The 18,920-nt window shown below is 36.5% G+C and overlaps 2 protein-coding genes across 2 annotated transcripts; both read left to right on the top strand.

Annotated features, from left to right (window-relative positions):
• The first annotated feature begins 2,964 nt into the window (after positions 1-2,964).
• LOC141074913 (serine/threonine-protein kinase SBK1-like) lies at positions 2,965-4,614 on the top strand. Its single transcript, XM_073562221.1, has 3 exons — positions 2,965-3,139; positions 3,442-3,644; positions 4,054-4,614. Exons 1-3 carry the CDS (start codon positions 2,965-2,967, stop codon positions 4,612-4,614), a joined length of 939 nt encoding a protein of 312 aa, XP_073418322.1.
• A 12,344-nt stretch (positions 4,615-16,958) lies between these two features.
• On the top strand, positions 16,959-18,630 carry LOC141074914 (serine/threonine-protein kinase SBK1-like). The gene is made up of 3 exons (XM_073562222.1): positions 16,959-17,133; positions 17,454-17,656; positions 18,070-18,630. The coding sequence occupies exons 1-3, from the start codon at positions 16,959-16,961 to the stop codon at positions 18,628-18,630; spliced, it is 939 nt and encodes a 312-aa protein (XP_073418323.1).
• The last annotated feature ends 290 nt before the right edge of the window (positions 18,631-18,920 follow it).

Here is an 18,920-nt window from a genome sequence, read left to right on the forward strand (position 1 = left end):
TTTGTGTTATCTGATGTGCTGAAAAAATAAAGCAGTAACTGCATTCAGTAGGTCAGTACTAATATGGTGCTGGTAAATTTGTATCATCTTAATTGTTTTTTATGTTTTGTACAATATACACTTTAAAAAAAAACCATTTTTATACTGTTTTACAATTTTTTGTTAGTGGCGTGGTATGAAGATTTATTTTTGCCTGAAAATCTGTAGCTTTTGTTGTTAACAGTTTGTTGTACATGCAACTTTTTGATCACTTTTACATTATTTAGGAGGCAAAATGAAAGAAAAACACGTAAATTCTGAATTTGTTTTAATATTTTTTTAAACCCCAGTCACTGTTGGGTATAACTGTCGTGGTATCTTTATTTGGTGGACGATATCATCACCATATTCTCATAAACTTCACTTATTTATTTTTTGGTTTATTGTAGGTGACGCTGATTGAGGCTTTGTTTTTGGTTATATATGCCTTTCTAGTTATTATTTATCTCATTGTTTTGCTGGGAAGCAGAAACAAACAGCTATGAATTGGAAATAGTTGTTATTTTTATAGAGTTCGTCCAGCAGTATAATTGACATGATCACTTTATTCTGTGTGCTGATATGATTATGTTCATATCTAAGAAAATCACAATACATTTTTTATAGCTGTCACATTGTGAGTCAATGCTTTGTATTTTTCTGACTGCAGATCTGTATGAGGACATGTTTTTGGGTAACAAACTAGTTATTTTGGTATAGCATCGGGATACATGATTTTTTAATTCAGTTTTTTAGTGAGGTAAGATGAACAAGAATAGCAAGTTTAGCAGTTTCTCACTTTTCCCCTCATACGGCATTGATCATGCACAATAAATGATAAGATTGTTTTATAACATGGGTCAGATCAGCAAAATTCAAAATCGCTTAACTGTTTGGATTTTCCCAATTAATTTGATTTTCAGAGAAGTTATTCTCCATGAATTGAGTATCGCTGATTATGTACTGGAATCTCTCCATGCTGATATTTTATCATCTTTTCAAATCTGAGTGAACAAAGAATTTGTTTTTTCACTTCATCGTTAAGCTAGGTCATCTCTTTTTTGGATTTTTTTATGCCAAGACATGGCAGTTCTGTGCTCAGAGCTTCATGATCTATTAACGCTGTGAGATGGATTGTTTTATATGTCTAATGTAACGCAACAAGTATAAAAATGTTCTATAGTGAAGGTCAAAACTGGCTCCAGTATGTAACAATAAAAATGAAATAATGTGAAAACTTTTTTCACTATCTCATAAAGCTAAATTTATAAACCTTTCCAAAAATAAAATGAGATTGGCGTACAAAATCAGCTCATCAAATAAGGAAATTCTCCCATTACACTAAAAATAAATTTGCAGAAACTGGTACATGACCTGTACCCATAGCGGTGCCATTTACTTGGTGGAAGGGATGAAATTAAAAATAAAATCATTTGAGTCAACTAAACATCCAATAATATTTTAAAACAAACCTGTTTTGTGACTAAAAACAGATCTGCTCATCTCTCATCAGTACATGGGTGGTAGAGGTTAGCAGTGAAACAATAGAAATTTATTTAGATGCATTTACATTGTTACATGATATGAATACAGTTATGTTAGATCTCTTGTGACTACAGGTAAATGTTCTTTACCCAATTTAATAAAAAAATCTACTTACATCCAAATCTTCATTTCACTTGACCAAATAGTGAGATGTTGATGTAATTATCCTTTACAGAAACCTCTTGATTATGTCTTCTGCTGACATACTCACACTTTTTAAAGAAATGTTTTTATTCAATATTGGCTCGTTTACCCGTCTTAATCTAAAGTCACTGGATGCTTCTATAATTAAATGTAAATAAAAAAAAAGAAGGGGTTACCAGATATGAAGATGCTATGCTACTGTGAAGGTAACGTGGCAAATGCATTTCCAGTAGATGTAAAAACAGTAAATTTCTGAAGATCATAAAAAAATAAACATCAATCAGCTATAAAAAGCTAACACATGTATTACATTCTTCAATATGTTGTACACTTGGACGGGATGGCCATGGGGGTGGCATTCACGCCAAATAAGTATCAACACAATATCTCAGTACAATTTTGCACATCTTTAATATTGTATAAAATATAGAAAGCCACTTCTACTAGATGTCTAATAGCATGTAAATGAAGACTGTTATAGCTCCCATTTACATGAATTACACACGTATATACAAGATGTATGAAGCATGGAACACCTTACTATATTAATAAATAATACAATTGAGCAATTTGAAGCAAACACTGCACTCAGCAGCTATTAATCAGGTAATCATAGCAGTGGCCCTAACAATTTCAATACCATGGTCATTGCATATTTTAGAAATTTTGTCTCTTGACTTCATGAAACTATCATGAAATAATACAATGAATAACATTTCTCTCTTTAGTTTACCTAATTATCAGCACAATGGTGAATAGTATCACAGAGCACCACAGGAAATTTCTATCCCTTTGTGTTGTCCCAATCCATCATTCTCCCTGGAGAGATTTATAAATGTCAGTTTATATGTAAATGGAGACAGTAAGTCTTGGCCAATGACAATATCCCACTAATTAACAACCCCCTGCTCTTCCCAGATATAAACTGTTTCCTCCTCTCAGTGACATCTACTTCACTCCAGGTATTATTTGTGGTCAGAACTGGCCTCTGAGGAGCATCAAGCTGTAGACTTGTTGGTGTACAGGAGGAGTTCAGCACCGACTATCATCTCTTTCAGTAGCAGTAGACATCTTCAATCTCCATCTACAAAGGTGAATATATGATAAGTATGGAACATTATTACAGTGACTGCACACTATTATACAATTGTGCATTTATAGTCGCAGTTTACACGAGGTGATTACAGTATGTTATTATGGGTCTCAAAGATGTTTCATGCTTTATTCAATGCCATATCTCATTTCATTTTATTCAGAATGGCCACCAACATCAAGGTAGCAAGCAAGAACACGGCAAAACACCTTCTTCATCTGATATCAGAAACTTCCAAGAACCTGAAGATGATGGAAGTGACTGACCACTTTGAACTTTTGCTAGAACTTGGGACTGGATCTTTTGGAAATGTACACATGGGAAAACACAAACATTCAGGTGAGATGATGATGATGGATGATGACTATGAAGATGACTGAGCCATCAGGGTGGTTTTAGATGAATGTGAAAGATGAAATTGAAATCTGCTTGTACCCTGACAAACTGTACTTGTTAACAATCATTAAGTATGACCCTAGTTGTATCCTATCTACAACGTGTCATTAGTATTCTGCACCACTACCCTCTAGTCTTATGAATGCTCCTGTGTAAAGTGATTGATCAGGTTGTTTATATGGTTTTAAAAGTGTTATGGAATATGATGAGGATGAACATTAACAATTATAATGTTTATTCAACAGGACAGACCGTGGCAATTAAAATGATGGCAAAGAAGAAGACTCCAGAAGACAACTTCTTTCTGGAATATTGCATTTCACAAACCCTCAGCATTCATCGGAACATCATATTTACTCACGACATCTTCTTCCATACCAGTAGGGATTTTGTGTTTGTTCAGGAAGTGGCACCGGCCAGAAATCTCCAGTCCATCCTTGTACCTAAAGTAAGATCTTAAGCTGTTCTCCACTTTTACATATTCAAGCATTATTCATACTGCTGAAGAAAAAAATTAGTGGTCTTTATTGTAGATCTGACATCTAACATTACCCTATTTCCTCAGATTTAATAAACTCATATTTCTGTAAGTAGCAGTATGGGACCCCCATAATTAGGCAGGTTTAGGTTGTATGAGTATGTGTGAGCTGGTAACATCCTCTATGTGAGAGATATTTAATTTTTAGTGGAAATCTCACATTATAGAGGATATCTGATTAATAGCAGAGTAGAACTGATGTCTGCAGGAATTATATCTACTAGTAGAAGATATCTATAAGTCTTCTGTTCTTTTATATCAGATATGTTTTCCCTTCTGCTGTTCAGCTGTGTAATCTTCTGTGTTGTCTTTTTCTTAGGTCGGCATGCAGGAGGACATGTTGAAGCGTTGTGTTCCTCAGATCGCCAGTGCTCTGGACTTTATGCATAACAGAGGAATGGTTCATCGGGATATCAAGACGAATAATATTCTTCTGATGGATGCAGAATGTCACTGGATAAAGCTGGCAGACTTTGGACTCACCAGGCTCCAGGGCACATTTGTTCCTTTTGTGCCCTGGTATAAACCCTACACTGCTCCAGAGCTCTGCTGCCTTAGACCAGGAGAACAGTTGTTGCTACATCCTAGTCTTGATGTCTGGGCTTTTGGTGTAGTCATTTATTATGCTCTTTCTGGACTCTTTCCTTGGCATGGGGCAAAACGCGGTGATCGAGATTATACAGAGTTTGCCTGGTGGCAGGTTGGAAGGGATCCGTCAAAAGCTCCAAAAAAGTGGAAGAAAATTTCAGTGGAGGCCAGAGCAATGTTCTGGGAACTGCTTCAAATAAATGCCTGTAAGAGAGGCTCGGCCATTGACATTCTAAAATTTATGCACTTGCCATGGAAAGCCGAGGAATGTTCAGAGACCGAAGCAACCTGATATGTTGAATCTATGACAAACTGCAATATGATATTTATTTTTTTAATCAATAATGTCTACAAAGCAGACTGTGAACTATTGTAAATAGCTCAATAAATGAATAAAACAGACTTGAATCTTACTAAAGTTTGTCTCGAGAAAAACAGAAAAAAATATAGAAGTTACGGGTATACGAACAAGGGACACTCCCAAAACATTTTTTAAGTCAGTTTTTTTCATAAAAGTAACAAAACATAAAAAGTGATATAGAAAAGGAATTGTCATGGTATTGCTATTCACATTCTACATATTTCACATTGACATGCTTTAGCACTACAGAATGCATCTTTTTTGTTTATTGAAAATGAAGGTAACTTCAGCTAGTTGGCTCCTGTTCACATTAGCTTGGAAGTGCCAGTCTTTTTGTCACAAAAAAAATAATACTGGTACTTTATTCCCAAATTTGATAAATATGCTGAGCCTCCATCTTGCTATTTGCACTGGATATTATGCCCATTGGTTAAGAAAACTCCCTTGGTTATACAGGACTCAAGATTTTTTACAAATACAGGATGATTTTGATTGACAAGAATTATTGCAGCTGGTGACAATCCTTGTGCTTTTGCTTTGCACACAATTCCTTTCAATTTGCAGGACCCTGGTATAACCAGGCAGCTGATACAGCAATGGATTCACCAGTTGCCGTGACTTGTATACTGTATATATTTTTTGGAGAAAGATACTTAATTTGAACAATCCATTTCTATTACATATCAAATTATTCTTACAATTTAAAGACAATATTCTTATAGTAAGAAGAGATGTGTCTTTTACTTTTTGGAAAGCATGCAGTAAAAAATAAAATCATTATGAGTCAGCACAAATTCTAATAATTTGAAAACAAAACTCATGTGTGACTGAATATGATTGCCCTTTGTGCTCAAAAATATTTTACTGCCTGAGTTCCCAATTCATAACAGATTCTGGTATAAAATGTCTCAATGTAAAGTCTCACTATCATTCTTGTGGGTGGCCAGGACTTCCAGCATCACCAGACCTCTGACTTCACTGTGCCTTTGTGGGGAAAAAACTTGGCACTCATAGTAAAATCAGAGGATTTTATATTTGAATTTATTTAACATTGTCGGAGAATAGATTTCTATTTCTACTTGGGTAGTTTCTGTATTATGGGTACCCATGCAATGAAGCATAATGAGAGAGACAGACTGCTCGCTGTCTTTCCAAATAGTCTCTAAGGTTTATTGACAGTGTGAACTTTTATAGAACAAGATCAAAAAGAAATGAAGAATACATAAGAATTGGCAAAATAGAAAGGGAGGTTACACAATCGTTGACATAAAAAGATAGGTTATACAATGAGTTGTCAACCACATCCTCGGACACAAGATAAAATTAAGTGAAAAATGACAGGAATACGGTGGTGCTTTCCAAAAGTCAATGTGCTCTAAGTTAATAGTCATGAGTTCATATTCAAAAGATATTTTTCTAAAAAGATGTTAGAACATTTCACCTCAAAATGGAAGAGAATGCATGTCCTTCAGATTTTCTGGGAATTGTAGGAACTGACCATTAGCCATAGGACTGTGACCACATAGACAGATGATAACTGGATGTCATGACTAGTGACGAGTTCGCTGCCGAGCCAACACCTCCACGTCGACGACCACGACGATGTGGGGTGAGCGTCCCAAGTGGGGATGGAATGTGGACCCACTGGACCACAGGGGGGACCCAGGCCTACCCAGACTAGGGAAGAGTAGCGACCGGGGTCTGTGGCAGCTGAGCATGTGGGCGAGGAGGCAGAATGACATGACACCGCACACTTCAGGTATAGACATAAAGTTTACTTGAACAAGACATGGTACATAAACGAAACAGTTATGCAAGGCTCCCGGTTCCGCACATCAGGGAAGGGTACATGTCTCAGGATAACAGAAGAAAGGCAGGAGGTCATTACGGGTTGAGCAGTCCAGGGTTGTCTGGCATGGGTATACTAGGGCGGCCTCTTCCTCAGTCCTCAGGGGTAGCAAAGGGTCACCAGGAGAATATTAGACACCGACCACAAACAGACTTCAGAAAATGGCAGGCATTGTCTGACATTTCAATCACATCCATACACGCAGTACTTCTGTATTCTCCCGCTACCCGTATTTTATCAAAAAGCTCTAATGCCAATGGACAAAAACATAAATCTTATCTATTTATAGAAACTCTTGGTTGGTTCACTATATCCTCTAATTAGTGTCCTATCTGAGTACCCGGTTGCATACAAAAAAATTGAGCAATTATATTCACATATTGTCTTCACGTGATTTTCCCACTTCATTACAAACTCCCACCCGGTTCCTTCCATTAGGTTTTTCCAAGGAGCAACTAACCAGAGAGTTTTATCTTAATCGCTGCTTTGAGCAACAAAAAGGCTGTTTATACACTGAGCACACATCATTTAGTCTCCATACATCAACAGAGCTGCTGTACAGGAGTACGAAATGAATATGTTGAAGTGTATTTTCCTGGGCCCAACCAGTATGTGGGTACCAAGGTGTAATGGGGTGCATAGGACTATGCAGCAGGGCAGACATTGCTGTCACTCTGTAAACAAAAGAGTAGGGGAGAACCGTATGAATATGGTGAAGTGTATTTTCCTGGGCCCATCCAGTATGTGGGTTCCAAGTGTTTAATGGGGTGCATATGACTATGGTATGAATCTCGGAAAAAAATATTTAAAGCTGTGAACTAGGAGTCAGGAATGCTTCCAGGGGCGATCCCCATGATTTCCCCATGTCATTTGAGCAGTGTTTAAATCATTTTCAGATGTTTCTAGACCTTAAAATGACCCCCTTGGGGGATCACAGCAAAAATGCTCGGGTTTCCCATAGACTTATATTGGGCTCGTTGCTCTGTCCGAGTACCCAAGTATTACAATTTGCTCGACCCGAACAACGAGTGCCCAAGCATTTTAGTGCTCGCTCATCACTAATCCCAGTACTTAAAAAGCGATACCCAATTCATGGAGAATAACTTCTCTGAAATTCAAATTAATTGGGAAAATCCAAACGGTTAAGCGATTTTGAATTTTGCTGATCTGACCCATGTTATAAAACAATCTTATCATATATTGTGCACGATGAATGCTGCATGAAGGGAAAAGTGAAAAACTGCTAAACTTGCTATTCTTGTTCATCTTACCTCACTAAAAAATTGAATTAAAAAAATCATGTATCCCAACGCTGTACCAAAACAACTAGTTTTGTACCCAAAAACATGTCCTCATACAGATCTGCATTCAGAAAAATAAAAAGCAATGACTCTGAATATGACAGCTATAAAAAACATATTGTGATTTTCTTGGGTATGAACATAATCATGTCAGCACACAGAATAAAGTGAACAAGTCAATTATACTGCTTAAGTTTGAAAATCCACCAGGCTTCCCTATTTTGTAATGTAACCTCCGTATCACCCCCTCTGATGGGTGTGTGTATTTTTTCAATTGCATACACCAGAAGTGTTTTCAGGTCATCTTTATGACATTCAATAAAATGTTTTGACACCTGAGATGTGTTCCTTTCCATGTTAATATTCTCTGTGTCATAGATGTGTTCCCCAATTCTTTTCTTCAGCTTGCGTTTTGTGCTTCCAACATGTTTTAGATGGCAGAAGGTGCACTCCATAATATATACCAAGGTTTTAGTGCTACAATTGATAAAGGTTTTAGTAGCAAAATTCTTGCTTTCACTAGAATCTCCAAAGCTAGAGCTCTCTTTAGTGTATTTACAGGACTTAGCGCCACACTTATAAAAACCCTTGGTTTTCTGCCAATTTGTGGATTGAATTTGAGACATATTCAAAAAACTTGGCAAAAGGCTCTGACCTAAAGATGGTGCTCTCCTAGAGACTATTCTAAATCCTTTCCCTATAATACTATCTATATCTGGATCCTCTTTTAATACAGATAAATTATTTTGAATAATTCGTTCAATAGAGGCAAACTGGTTACTATACTGCGAGACCAATGTTACAGGAGTGACTGAATGTTCATGTGTGTTACACTTAGCTTTGAATCGCGGTTTTTGAGCCACAATGTTTTCAGCTTTGCTTAAACTCCATTGGGTATAACCCCTTTGGGTCAATCACTGCTTAATGTTAGAAACTTCCTGTTGATAATCTGTATTTGTGCTACAATTGCATTTAGCTCTTGTCATCTCCCCAACAGGTATACTTAGAATCATAGAATCATAGAATCATAGAATCATAGAATCGTAGAGTTGGAAGGGACCTCCTGGGCCATCTGGTCCAACCCCCTGCTCAAAGCAGGATTCGCTAAATCATCCCAGTCAGATGTCTGTCCAGCCTCTGTTTGAAGACTTCCATTGAAGGAGAACTCACCACTTCTCGTGGCAGCCTGTTCCACTCATTGATCACTCTAACTGTCAAAAAGTTTTTTCTAATATCTAATCTGTGTCTCTTCCCATTCAGTTTCATCCCATTGCTTCTAGTCTTTCCTTGTGCAATTGAGAATAAAGTTGATCCTTCTACAATGTGACAGCCCTTTAGATATTTGTAGACAGCTATTAAGTCTCCTCTCAGTCTTCTCTTTTGCAAACTAAACATTCCCAAATCCTGCAACCTTTCCTCATAAGACAGGGTTTGCAGACCGGTCACCATTCTGGTCGCTCTTTTCTGAACTTGCTCCAGTTTGTTGATGTCTTTTTTAAAATGTGGTGCCCAAAACTGGACACAATATTCCAGATGAGGTCTGACCAGAGAGGAGTAGAGGGAAATAATGACTTCACGTGATCTAGACTGTATGCTTCTGTTAATACATCCTAGAATTGCATTTGCCTTTTTTGCTGCAGCATCACACTGTTGACTCATATTCAGTCTGTGATCTATTAGTATACCCAAGTCTTTTTCACATGTGCTGTCACTTAGCCCTATTCCTCCCATTCTATATATGCTTTTTTCATTTTTATTGCCCAGATGTAGTACTTTGCATTTCTCCCCGTTAAAAACCATTCTGTTAGTTGCTGCCCACTTCTCCAGTTTATTTAAATCTTTTTGAATCCTCTCACTCTCTTCTCTAGTATTAGCTATCCCTCCTAGCTTTGTGTCATCAGCAAATTTAATCAGTTTACCCTCAATTCCTTCATCTAAATCGTTGATAAAGATGTTGAACAATACAGGGCCCAGGACAGAGCCCTGTGGTACCCCACTTGAGACATTCTTCCAACTGGATGTGCAGCCATTTACGACCACTCTTTGGGTCCGATCACTAAGCCAGTTATGAATCCACCTAACAGTTGCCTTGTCCATTCCATACTTAGTCATTTTTTCAATAAGGATTGTATGAGAGACTTTGTCAAATGCTTTGCTGAAGTCAAGATATACTATATCTACAGCATTTCCTTGATCCACCCAATCAGTGATACCGTCATAGAAGGAAATTAAGTTAGTCTGACATGACTTATTAGTTACAAACCCATGCTGACTCTGTTTAATCACTTCATTCTTATCCAGGTATTGACATACATGTTGTTTAATAATTTGTTCAAAGATCTTTCCTGGTATAGAAGTCAGACTCACCGGCCTATAGTTCCCTGGGTCCACCTTCTTCCCCTTTTTGAAGATAGGAACAACATTTGCTCTTCTCCAGTCTTCTGGCACTTCTCCTGTTCTCCAAGAATTTTCAAAGATTATGGAGAGGGGTTCAAAAATTTCTTCTGCTATCTCCTTCAGTACTCTGGGGTGTAATTCATCTGGACCTGGAGACTTGAATTCATTTAGGTTAGCTAAGTGTTTCCTCACTATCTTTCTGTTTATAGATATCCTGGATTCTTCTATTCCCTTAATAGGACAGTGAATAACAGTTGATGTTACATTTCCTTTCTGAGAGAAAACAGATGCAAAATAGGAATTTAAAAGTTCAGCCTTCTCAACATCCTGTCTTACCATTTCATCATTTTCATCCTGTAAAAATCCTATAGCATCTTTGACTTTTCTTTTACTTTTGACATATCCCCAAAATCCTTTATTATTGTTTTTGACATCTCTTGCAAGCCTCAATTCATTTTCAGCTTTAGATAATCTGATTTGTGCCCTGCAGGTTCTGCAGACAGCATTATATTCTTCTTTAGATATGCCTCCCTCTTTCCATTTTATAAACATTTTTTTCTTCCTTTTTAGCATGTGCTTAAGTTCTGTGTTCATCCATCCTGTTTTCCTTAAATGCTTCCTATTCTTCCCTCTTTTCGGAATTGTTAACAACTGTGCTTTGAGAATTTCATTTTTCAAGATTTCCAATCCCTCCTGGACATTTTTGTCTTTTAGGATATCCAGCCATTGGACCCCTCCAATTCTCTTTCTGAATCCCTTAAAATCTGCCTTTCTGAAATCTAACCTTGACGTCTGAGTCTTCACAGGTCTTCCACCTCTAGTAATCCAAAATTCTAAAATAGCATGGTCACTACCTCCTAGGGTCCCAGCCACTTTTACCTCCTCAACCATTTCCTCCCTGTTTATAAGGATTAGATCCAAGGTAGCAGTTCCCCTTGTTTTCTCCCTTACCTTTTGGAAGATAAAGTTGTCAGCAAGAGAGGATAAGAATTTCCTTGACCTGTTAGTTTTGCCTGAGAGAGATTCCCAACAAATGTCTGGATAGTTGAAATCTCCCATGACAACTATGTCATATTTTTTGGAGAACTTGGCCATTTGATGCATAAAGAGTTCATCCATATCTTCAGCTTGCACAGGCGGCCTGTAGTAAATGCCTACAATGGTGTCCTTTCCATTGTTCTGTCCTTGTATTCTTACCCAAACAGTTTCCACAGAACTCCCAGTCTCTGAAGCTTCAATCTCTGTGCAGATATATGTGTTTCTAACATACAATGCGACACCCCCTCCTCGTTTATCAAGTCTGTTTCTTGCAAATAAGTTGTATCCTTCTAGTCTTGTATTCCAATCATGTGTATTGTCCCACCAAGTTTCAGTGATTCCAATGACATCATATTTCTTTTCCTGTGTTAGTAGTTCCAATTCTCCTTGTTTGTTGCCCATGCTTTGTGCATTAGTATAGAAGCATTTTAGTTTGTGATTGGTTTCTCTTTCTCCAATATTTTTATTAATTAGATTCTTTCGTCTTTGTTCTTCCTTTCCACTTCTAATAGCAGAGTTCTCAATAGCATTTGTCAGGTGTATGGCTTTTTCTGGTCTTTTGCTTCCCTTCCCATGTTGTTCTAGTTTAAAGCTCTCCTTACAAGTGTAGCAAGGCGACTTCCAAATACATGCTTTCCAGTCTTCGTAAGGTGCACCCCATCTCTAGCAAGTAGTCCATCGTATAAGTAGTTCACTCCGTGATCCAGAAATTCAAATCGTTGCTGACGGCACCATCGACGTAGCCAGTACTTTTAATTGTATGTTTAGGATGATGGCTTTTTCCATGGAGTATAGCATTGCCTGCTGTGTTCTTTCTAAATTTTTGTGTTACTACAGGTTTACCTGAAATTCCTTGTAAAATCAAATAAAAAAAATCAATGCATGAAATTTTATGGCGGACCACAAATTTTAAATTCAAGGGATTGCAATTAATATAAAAATTAAAATCCCGTATGGCAGATACATCAGAATTCCAGATGATAATGATATCATCTATGTATCTGCCGTCCCAATAGACACAATCTTTAAATGGATTATTTACAGTATAAATATACAGCTCTTCCCACCAGCTCATTACCAAGTGAAATTAGCAAGTGAAGTTGTCAAGCGATCCACTATATGACCAAGATGAAAATCTTTCTTTGCAATTGCGGCTTGTTCCCAGTCAACTTACGTGCATCGTTATATTTTACTTTTGGTTATGTGTGTTTTTCCATGCGTTATTCATCCTGTTTTGAATGTGAATGTTTTTTCTTTGTCATCTAGGAATATTTAACACCATCCACTATATGATTAAGATATAAAGTATTTTTCGCAATTGCGGCTTATTCCTCGCTAGTTTATGTGGATTGTTATGCAGGAGCATATTGCTATCTGTGTTTTTTTATGCGATGTAGATCCGGTTTTGAATCAAATTGTTTTCATTTTTGCTTTCACCTAGGTACTTTTACCCTCCTCCGCTGAAATTGTGTTTTTAGATCTGTGTCTCTTACTATTACTCTATGACACTCAGTGTATGATAGAGAGAAATGTATTTTTCTTCTTTCTATGATTGTTATTGAGAATAATATAATAGAAAAAATGTCTTTGTAAGGCTGTGTGCCCACATTGCGCTTTTTCAGAGTTTCCGTGGTGATTTTAAACACGTGATTCTGCCGCTGAAATGCTTAAGAAAATCATTCCATGTTATCATAATTGATTCCGCACATGTTGTGCTAATGGTGCGTATTTTACCGCTGCGGAATTGCTTAGCGGTAAAAAACACAGCATGTTCATTAATTTTGTGGAATCGCATGCGATTATGCATACATACACTTGTATTGCAAAAGCGCATAGGAAATCGCATGTTAAAACATATGACAAATGCATCAAAATTGCTAAAATCTTCAAAACTGCATGCGTTTTTCCAGCTAAGGGTGTGCGTTTCTCCTCAGGAATATTCTACTTCAAAACTGCAATGTGGGCACATAGCCTGAAAGCGGCTTTTCTATCCTCTAGTCTGAGTGGATGGCTGTAATTTTTCATTCTGACGTTTGATCCATCATATGATATTCACTCTGTTCCAGAGTGAAATTGTATTTTCCTCTTTGGTTGTTTTGTAAAAACTCAACATCAATTTTTACAATTATGGTTCTTTCATTTGCTCCCTTATATAAATGTATATTTCTCTACTTCTGTACTGTGGCTGCTAAGAAGAATTTACAATATACTGCGTTTGTTCTGCGCAATTGAAATATATTCTCGCCTTTATGCCATGTGGAATTCACATTCTTGATTTTAGCCATGTATGTCTTCACTTGTAATTCATTTACGTTAATTAGATATGTTCATTGGCTTTCACTAGTGTTCAGCATATTAGTGCTTTCTTGAACAATGCCTGTTATCATGACTAAGGGTGCTGGGACACCTGAAACGCGTTGATAACACAATCTTTTGTACCATTCATGCTGATATTTTATCTATTCACATCTGAGTGAATAAAGAATTTGTGTTTTCACTTCTGGATCATGGCTTTTTTGTTACATTAGCCATACCTTTCTTTTTTGGGCAATATAGATGTAAAAGTGTTTTTTAAGTATCAGTTATATTTGTCAATACACTTTTTAAGTGGAACTTATTAGCATGATTTTATAAGCACTTTGTTGCAAGAGAAATAAAGAAAACAGTAATTTTAACATTTATTTGTATTTTAAAGTTTGTGTTATCTGATGTGCTGAAATAATAACACAGTAACTGCATTCAGTAGGTCAGTACTAATATGGTGCTGGTAAATTTGTATAATCTTAATTGTTTTTTATGTTTTGTACAATATACACTTTAAAAAAAAACCATTTTTATACTGTTTTACAATTTTTTGTTAGTGGCGTGGTATGAAGATTTATTTTTGCCTGAAAATCTGTAGCTTTTGTTGTTAACAGTTTGTTGTACATGCAACTTTTTGATCACTTTTACATTATTTAGGAGGCAAAATGAAAGAAAAACACGTAAATTCTGAATTTGTTTTAATATTTTTTTAAACCCCAGTCACTGTTGGGTATAACTGTCATGGTATCTTTATTTGGTGGACGATATCATCACCATATTCTCATAAACTTCACTTATTTATTTTTCGGTTTATTGTAGGTGACGCTGATTGAAGCTTTGTTTTTGGTTATATATGCCTTTCTAGTTATTATTTATCTCATTGTTTTGCTGGGAAGCAGAAACAAACAGCTATGAATTGGAAATAGTTGTTATTTTTATGGAGTTCGTCCAGCAGTATAATTGACATGATCACTTTATTCTGTGTGCTGATATGATTATGTTCATATCTAAGAAAATCACAATACATTTTTTATAGCTGTCACATTGTGAGTCAATGCTTTGTATTTTTCTGACTGCAGATCTGTATGAGGACATGTTTTTGGGTAACAAACTAGTTATTTTGGTATAGCATCGGGATACATGATTTTTTAATTCAGTTTTTTAGTGAGGTAAGATGAACAAGAATAGCAAGTTTAGCAGTTTCTCACTTTTCCCCTCATACGGCATTGATCATGCACAATAAATGATAAGATTGTTTTATAACATGGGTCAGATGAGCAAAATTCAAAATCGCTTAACTGTTTGGATTTTCCCAATTAATTTGATTTTCAGAGAAGTTATTCTCCATGAATTGAGTATCGCTGATTATGTACTGGAATCTCTCCATGCTGATATTTTATCGTCTTTTCAAATCTGAGTGAACAAAGAATTTGTTTTTTCACTTCATCGTTAAGCTAGGTCATCTCTTTTTTGGATTTTTTTATGCCAAGACATGGCAGTTCTGTGCTCAGAGCTTCATGATCTATTAACGCTGTGAGATGGATTGTTTTATATGTCTAATGTAACGCAACAAGTATAAAAATGTTCTATAGTGAAGGTCAAAACTGGCTCCAGTATGTAACAATAAAAATGAAATAATGTGAAAACTTTTTTCACTATCTCATAAAGCTAAATTTATAAACCTTTCCAAAAATAAAATGAGATTGGCGTACAAAATCAGCTCATCAAATAAGGAAATTCTCCCATTACACTAAAAATAAATTTGCAGAAACTGGTACATGACCTGTACCCATAGCGGTGCCATTTACTTGGTGGAAGGGATGAAATTAAAAATAAAATCATTTGAGTCAACTAAACATCCAATAATATTTTAAAACAAACCTGTTTTGTGACTAAAAACAGATCTGCTCATCTCTCATCAGTACATGGGTGGTAGTGGTTAGCAGTGAAACAATAGAAATTTATTTAGATGCATTTACATTGTTACATGATATGAATACAGTTATGTTAGATGTCTTGTGACTACAGGTAAATGTTCTTTACCCAATTTAATAAAAAAATCTACTTACATCCAAATCTTCATTTCACTTGACCAAATAGTGAGATGTTGATGCAATTATCCTTTACAGAAACCTCTTGATTATGTCTTCTGCTGACATACTCACACTTTTTAAAGAAATGTTTTTATTCAATATTGGCTCGTTCACCCGTCTTAATCTAAAGTCACTGGATGCTTCTATAATTAAATGTAAACAAAAAAAAAAGAAGGGGTTACCAGCTATGAAGATGCTATGCTGCTGTGAAGGTAACATGGCAAATGCATTTACAGTAGATGTAAAAACAATAAATTACTGAAGATCATAAAAAAATAAACATCAATCAGCTATAAAAAGCTAACACATGTATTACATTCTTCAATATGTTGTACACTTGGATGGGATAGTCATGGGGGTGGCATTCACGCCAAATAAGGATCAACCCAATATCTCAGTTCAACATTGTTTAAAATATAGAAAGCCACTGCTACTACATGTCTAATAGCAAGTAAATGAAGACTGTTATTTACATGAATTACACATGTATATACAAGATGTATGAAGCATGGAACACCTTACTATATTAATAAATAATAAAATTGAGCAATTTGAAGCAAACACTGCACTCAGCAGCTGTTAATCAGCTAATCATAGCCGTGGCCCTAACAATTTCAATACCATGGTCACTGCATAATTTAGAAATGTTGTCTCTTGACTTCATGAAACTATCATGAAATAATACAATGAATAACATTTCTCTCTTTAGTTTACCTAATTATCAGCACAATGGTGAATAGTATCACAGGGCCCCACAAGAAATTTCCACCCCTTTGTGTTGTCCCAAACCAGCATTCTCCCTCAAGAGATTTATAAATGTCAGTTTATATGTAAATGGAGACAGTAAGTCTTGGCCAATGACAATATCCCACTAATTAACAACCCCCTGCTCTTCCCAGATATAAACTGTTTCCTCCTCTCAGTGACATCTACTTCACTCCAGGTATTATTTGTGGTCAGAACTTGCCTCTGAGGAGCATCAAGCTGTAGACTTGTTGGTGTACAGGAGGAGTTCAGCACCGACTATCATCTCTTTCAGTAGCAGTAGACCTCTTCAATCTCCATCTACAAAGGTGAATATTTGATGAGTATAGCACAGCATATAGTAGATGGTATTACTGCAGATCCCTGGGGAATTATGCAATGCTGGAACATTATTACAGTGACTGCACACTATTATACAATTGTGCATTTCTAGTCGCAGTTACATGTGGTGATTACAGTATGTTATTATGGGTCTCGAAGATGTTTCATGCTTTATTCAATGCCATATCTTATTTCATTTTATTCAGAATGGCCACGAACATCAAGGAAGCAAGCAAGAACACGGCAAAACACCTTCTTCATCTGATATCAGAAACATCCAAGAACCTGAAGATGATGGAAGTGACTGACCACTTTGAACTTTTGCTAGAACTTGGGACTGGATCTTTTGGGAATGTACACATGGGAAAACACAAGCATTCAGGTGAGATGATGATGATGGATGATGACTATGAAGATGACTGAGCCATCAGGGTGGTTTTAGATGAATGTGAAAGATGAAAGTGAAATCTGCTTGTTCCCTGACAAACTGTACTTGTTAACAATCATTAAGTATGACCCTAGTTGTATCCTATCTACAACGCGTCATTAGTATTCTGCACCACTACCCTCTAGTCTTATGAATGCTCCTGTGTAAAGTGATTGATCAGGTTGTTTATATGGTTTTAAAAGTGTTATGGAATATGATGATGATGACGATGAGGATGATGATGAATATTAACAATTATAATGTTTATTCAACAGGACAGACCGTGGCAATTAAAATGATGGCAAAGAAGAAGACTCCAGAAGACAACTTCTTTCTGGAATATTGCATTTCACAAACCCTCAGCATCCATCGGAACATCATATTTACTCACAACATCTTCTTCCATACCAGTAGGGATTTTGTATTTGTTCAGGAAGTGGCACCGGCCGGAAATCTCCAGTCCATCCTTGTACCTAAAGTAAGATCTTAAGCTGTTCTCCACTTTTATATATTCTAAGCATTATTCATGCTGCTAAAGAAAAAAAATTAGTGGTCTTTATTGTAGATCTGATATCTAACATTACCCTATTTCCCCAGAGTTAATAAACTCATATTTATGTATGTAGCAGTATGGGACCCCCATAATTAGGCAGGTTTAGGTTGTATGAGTATGTGTGAGCTGGTAACATCCTCTATGTGACTGATATTTAATTTTTAGTGGAAATCTCACATTATAGAGGATCTATCTGATTAAGAGCAGAGTAGAACTGATGTCTGCAGGAATTATATCTACTAGTAGAAGATATCTATAAGTCTTCTGTTCTTTTATATCAGATATGTTTTCCTTTCTGCTGTTCAGCTGTGTGATCTTCTGTGTTGTCTTTTTCTTAGGTCGGCATGCAGGAGGACATGTTGAAGTGCTGTGTTCCTCAGATCGCCAGTGCTCTGGACTTTATGCACAACAGAGGAATGGTTCATCGGGATATCAAGCCGAATAATATTCTTCTGATGGATGCACAATGTCACTGGATAAAGCTGGCAGACTTTGGACTCACCAGGCTCCAGGGCACATTTGTTCCTTTTGTGCCCTGGTATAAACCCTACACTGCTCCAGAGCTCTGCTGCCTTAGACCAGGAGAACAGTTGTTGCTACATCCTAGTCTTGATGTCTGGGCTTTTGGTGTAGTCATTTATTATGCTCTTTCTGGACTCTTTCCTTGGCATGGGGCAAAACGCGGTGATCGAGATTATAAAGAGTTTGCCTGGTGGCAGGTTGGAAGGGATCTGTCAAAAGCTCCAAAAAAGTGGAAGAAAATTTCAGTGGAGGCCAGAGCAATGTTCTGGGAACTGCTTCAAATAAATGCCTCTAAGAGAGGCTCGGCCATTGACATTCTAAAATTTATGCACTTGCCATGGAAAGCCGAGGAATGTTCAGAGACCGAAGCAACCTGATATGTTGAATCTATGACAAACTGCAATATGATATTTATTTTTTTAATCAATAATGTCTACAAAGCAGACTGTGAACTATTGTAAATAGCTCAATAAATGAATAAAACAGACTTGTATCTTACTAAAGTTTGTCTCGAGTAAAACAGAAAAATATAGAAGTTACGGGTCTACGAACATGGGACACTCCCAAAACATTTTCAAGTCAGTTTTTTCATAAAAGTAACAAAACATAAAAAGCGATATAGAAAAGGAATTGTCATGGTCATAATGACTCACAGAATAAAGACAAC

Source organism: Dendrobates tinctorius, unplaced genomic scaffold (assembly GCF_039654945.1).
Source record: "Dendrobates tinctorius isolate UK_male_01 unplaced genomic scaffold, ASM3965494v1 ptg000342l, whole genome shotgun sequence".
Taxonomy (NCBI): Eukaryota; Metazoa; Chordata; class Amphibia; order Anura; family Dendrobatidae; genus Dendrobates; species Dendrobates tinctorius.